Source organism: Centruroides vittatus, unplaced genomic scaffold, assembly GCF_030686945.1.
Source record: "Centruroides vittatus isolate TY-2023 unplaced genomic scaffold, ASM3068694v2 contig_3210, whole genome shotgun sequence".
Classification (NCBI taxonomy): Eukaryota; Metazoa; Arthropoda; class Arachnida; order Scorpiones; family Buthidae; genus Centruroides; species Centruroides vittatus.
Genome location: NW_027122062.1, coordinates 140,509 through 144,223, shown reverse-complemented (window position 1 = coordinate 144,223; position 3,715 = coordinate 140,509). Strand labels below are relative to the sequence as shown.

Genomic DNA, 3,715 nt, shown 5'->3' with positions numbered 1-3,715 from the left:
AGAACAAATAATTATTACTAACGCAGCCTTAATAAAATTTTAATTAAAAAGGCTTTAGAGTTCTTTATATTTTTTATAAATCAAGCGGGGTTTTTTCAAGATATGATTGATTTATTTTAATATTGAAATAGATCTGATAGATATAAGTTTAAAAAGTTGATCTGTGAAACAAGAAATTAATTAAATTATTATGCTAATCGTTTATTTATAGTAAAATTACTATAGAAAGTGACTAAAGTTATTTATAGCAACAATAAGAAAGTAAAACGTGAAAAATAACTCGAGCGAAAATTGAGGACGAAGGAAACTTTCACTTCCAATATACTTTAACCCTATCACCAATATTGACAATAGTAACAAGCAAAAAGGGTGTAGCCGACATTCCCCAGAGGCTAAATGCTGCCCTATTTTCAAGGTTCTTCTTTACTATATAAATCGAAAGAACTCCATTAGAAATCATAACACAAAATTTTCGAAGTTCTTCACAAGCTCACATTCTAACTCAACATCAACTATGAGAGCCGTGGTAAGTGATCGGAGAAAATTATATTTTCATTAATTAAAAATGTAATACTCGTTGTTCTTTCCATAGGTTTTGCTCTTGGTGGCTGTAATTGCTTCGGTTTCTGCTGGATATCTTGGATTAGGCGATGGATTAGGTTACGGATTAGGTGGCCATGGATTAGGATTAGGTTATGGATTAGGCTATGGTGGTCACGGTCTTGGATACGGTTATGCATATAAACCTGTGGTATCATATTCTGTCTATTCTAAACCGCTGCTTGGATTAGGCCATGGAGGTTTAGGAGGCTACGGATATCAAGGGGGATTTTATGGTGGGCATGGACTTTATGGCGGATGGTAATTGTTTCGAATCGTAAGTGTGAGTTTTCATTACAATGAGTTTATATAAAATTTTACGTAGAAAATATTGAATATACTTTTTTTTTTTTTTTTAAATCTAGAAATGAAATCTCAAGTTTATCATGTGGATTGCTTTAAATACTTTACCTTTTGTAAAGTATTTGCAAAAGTTTTTAAAATTTGTGTAATTTTAATGTTTAATAAATGATTTTAAATATAGTATTTTGTTTTTTCTTTTTCTATCATCTAACTCTACTTTTCATAATCTGTGGACAGTAAGAGATCATTTTTATTCATGGTCATCACGCAACGAGACCGCCGGACTATGAGGCACAAGACTGGACATAGTCAGATCACGTATGAAAAATTCTTGAATTTTATAAATTTCCTTCAAAATGAATATTTGTAATTATAAAGCAAACTTTTATAAACGAATTTTATATAAACATGAAAGACGTATTAAATTTAATAGGCCTAATAGGCTTATATAAAAACGGAGATTTCAACTACTCCCAAATGAAATTGTAGTTCTTGCGCGAAAACCTTAATTCTTCTTACGAAAGAAGTTATAAGATTTCTATTGTAATTGCCATTTTAAAGAAAATTTCAAAAGAAATTAAAATTATTTAATAATAATAGTAGAAAATAATAAAACATCTTTCTTTATATTCCATGGACTCAATAATGGTTGATGTGTTTCAAAAATTTTTAAAAACTGTGAAGGATTCTAAAGGAAATTTTATAATTTCAATTCATTTAAAACTAAAGCTTATTATATTTAATACTGTAATATAATGATTTGAAACTATACGACAATTCTCAGATCGTTAGATATAATTGTATGGCTTTCAGACAGATTTTTTTAACGTACGAAACGAATCTGAGAATATTTTCAGAAGCTCTAAATCAGTGGTTCTTAACCTTTTTAAACTCGCGGCCCACCAAATATTTCACAATTTTTTGTGACCCCCATTTTTTAAATAATAATTTATATTTGTTAAATTATCTATAATACATTGATTTTTTTATTATTGCTTTATTTTTTATATAATAAATGTAAATCATAACTTTATTATTTAATTATCTATTTAAATAACATTCAAACTTCACAATTAAGCATAAAAACTCATTAATTTTTAACAGAAAATAAAATAAGAAACATGTCGATAAATCGATCCAAAGTCGATGCTAAAACTAAACTTGTAAAGATTTTGCATATCTTTTGCAAAAATATTTAAATTTTCAAAGCCTACTATTTTTCCTAATTATTTTTAAAATTTCAAGCATTAATAGTTTCTTAGAATTACTTTGGAATAAAAGAAGTAAATACTAGGGTGTAAGTAACATATTTGCATTTATTTCTTCTGTATTAACGAAGTTGTATGTAGAAAGAAATAAGGGTTAATGTTACCTTAGGTAGCCAAGATGGCGGCTCGTCTCTAATTCCAGCACGGAAACAGTGGGACGCACGCTCTAACCTAACCTATTCTAATGATTTGGTTGCTAATAATTATGGTAATTTATTAGAATAGGTTAGGTTAGGTTAGAACGTGTGTCCAACTGTTTCCTTGCTGGAATTAGAGACGAGCCGCCATCTTGGCTACCTAAGGTAACATTAACCGAAATAAGAAATAAATAAAAAAACTAAATAGGAAAACTTTATCTTTCTTATTTCACTTTTCAATACGATATTCGGTTATACATCAATTTTCTTTTTATTATATTATGAAGGAAATTTTGCATAATTTGGCGGCCCCCCGGCAAGCTTCTTACGGACCCCCAGGGGGCCGCGGCTCCCCTGTTAAGAACCATTGCTCTAAGTCAAAGAAAAAAGTCTTGACCCTCAAAATTTCTCTTTGAAGATATTCTTCAAATCATGCATTTATTCTACAGCAGATATATTTACGAAAATGCATTCTCTACTCTAAAAATTAATATAAAACTATAGTACCGGTAATGTGAATATTATGGCAAATATCATTTATGTTAGACTAGAAATGTGTTCGTTTGAGGAAGTTCGTATAAAAAAAGCCGTCTAAAAAATTTTGAGAAAAAAAGGTTTATTATAAATTAATTTATTTGCATTTTATTTAAATACATATTAATGCTTTTTCCATCACTTAAATAATGGTTTAAGGTTTGTAAGTTTGTAGTTGAGACACTAATAGTTTGAAATTCAGTTCATATAAACATACACTTAGCATTCCTTTACCTGCTCAAGGTTAAGTTGTGAGTTACGCTTACAATTGAATCTATCACATTGTGTAATACTGTAGTAAAGTTACTGCTTACAGATATGTAATATTTTTGCATGTCTCAAGTTTATAAAAATAAATTGCATAGGGTAAGTTGGTGTGAAATGAATCAAGCTAAGCTTGTACAATCATATTTTTAAGACTTTTTATTTTGTGTCTTGTCCCTACTTGCTCCGTTAAAGTTTCTAGAAGTTAGTAAAAAAGTACTCGGCGTAACTCGCTTTGGTTTCGTCGGGGGGGGACAGTCTGTACATGAGCGACGACAATATAAGTACACTTCGTCTCATCAGCACTAGCAATAATGAATTATTAGGTTTATGATTACATATACACATCATTTATTAAGCAAAAGTAGAGGGATTTTCGACGATGTTATGCTGTGATAAGTCTAATATGGCAATAGGTAACAAGTAAAATGCAATGCATATGAGATGAAATGAACCATTAGAATTTATAAAAATTTATCCACAGGAGCTGTATGAAAACGATAATAACCATCTGTTTGCATTATTAAAATGACGAACGTAGACTATCCAAAACGATGTCTTCATTTGTCCCTTTTTCATCTGTTATGTTCTTTTCATTTTAACTCGTCA

The 3,715-nt window shown here is 29.7% G+C and overlaps 1 protein-coding gene across 1 annotated transcript; it reads left to right on the top strand.

Moving 5' to 3' along the window:
* The first annotated feature begins 419 nt into the window (after positions 1-419).
* On the top strand, positions 420-1,083 carry LOC136973565 (glycine-rich protein-like). The gene is made up of 3 exons (XM_067268296.1): positions 420-526; positions 593-877; positions 966-1,083. The coding sequence occupies exons 1-2, from the start codon at positions 515-517 to the stop codon at positions 863-865; spliced, it is 285 nt and encodes a 94-aa protein (XP_067124397.1). The 5' UTR covers positions 420-514; the 3' UTR covers positions 866-877; positions 966-1,083.
* The last annotated feature ends 2,632 nt before the right edge of the window (positions 1,084-3,715 follow it).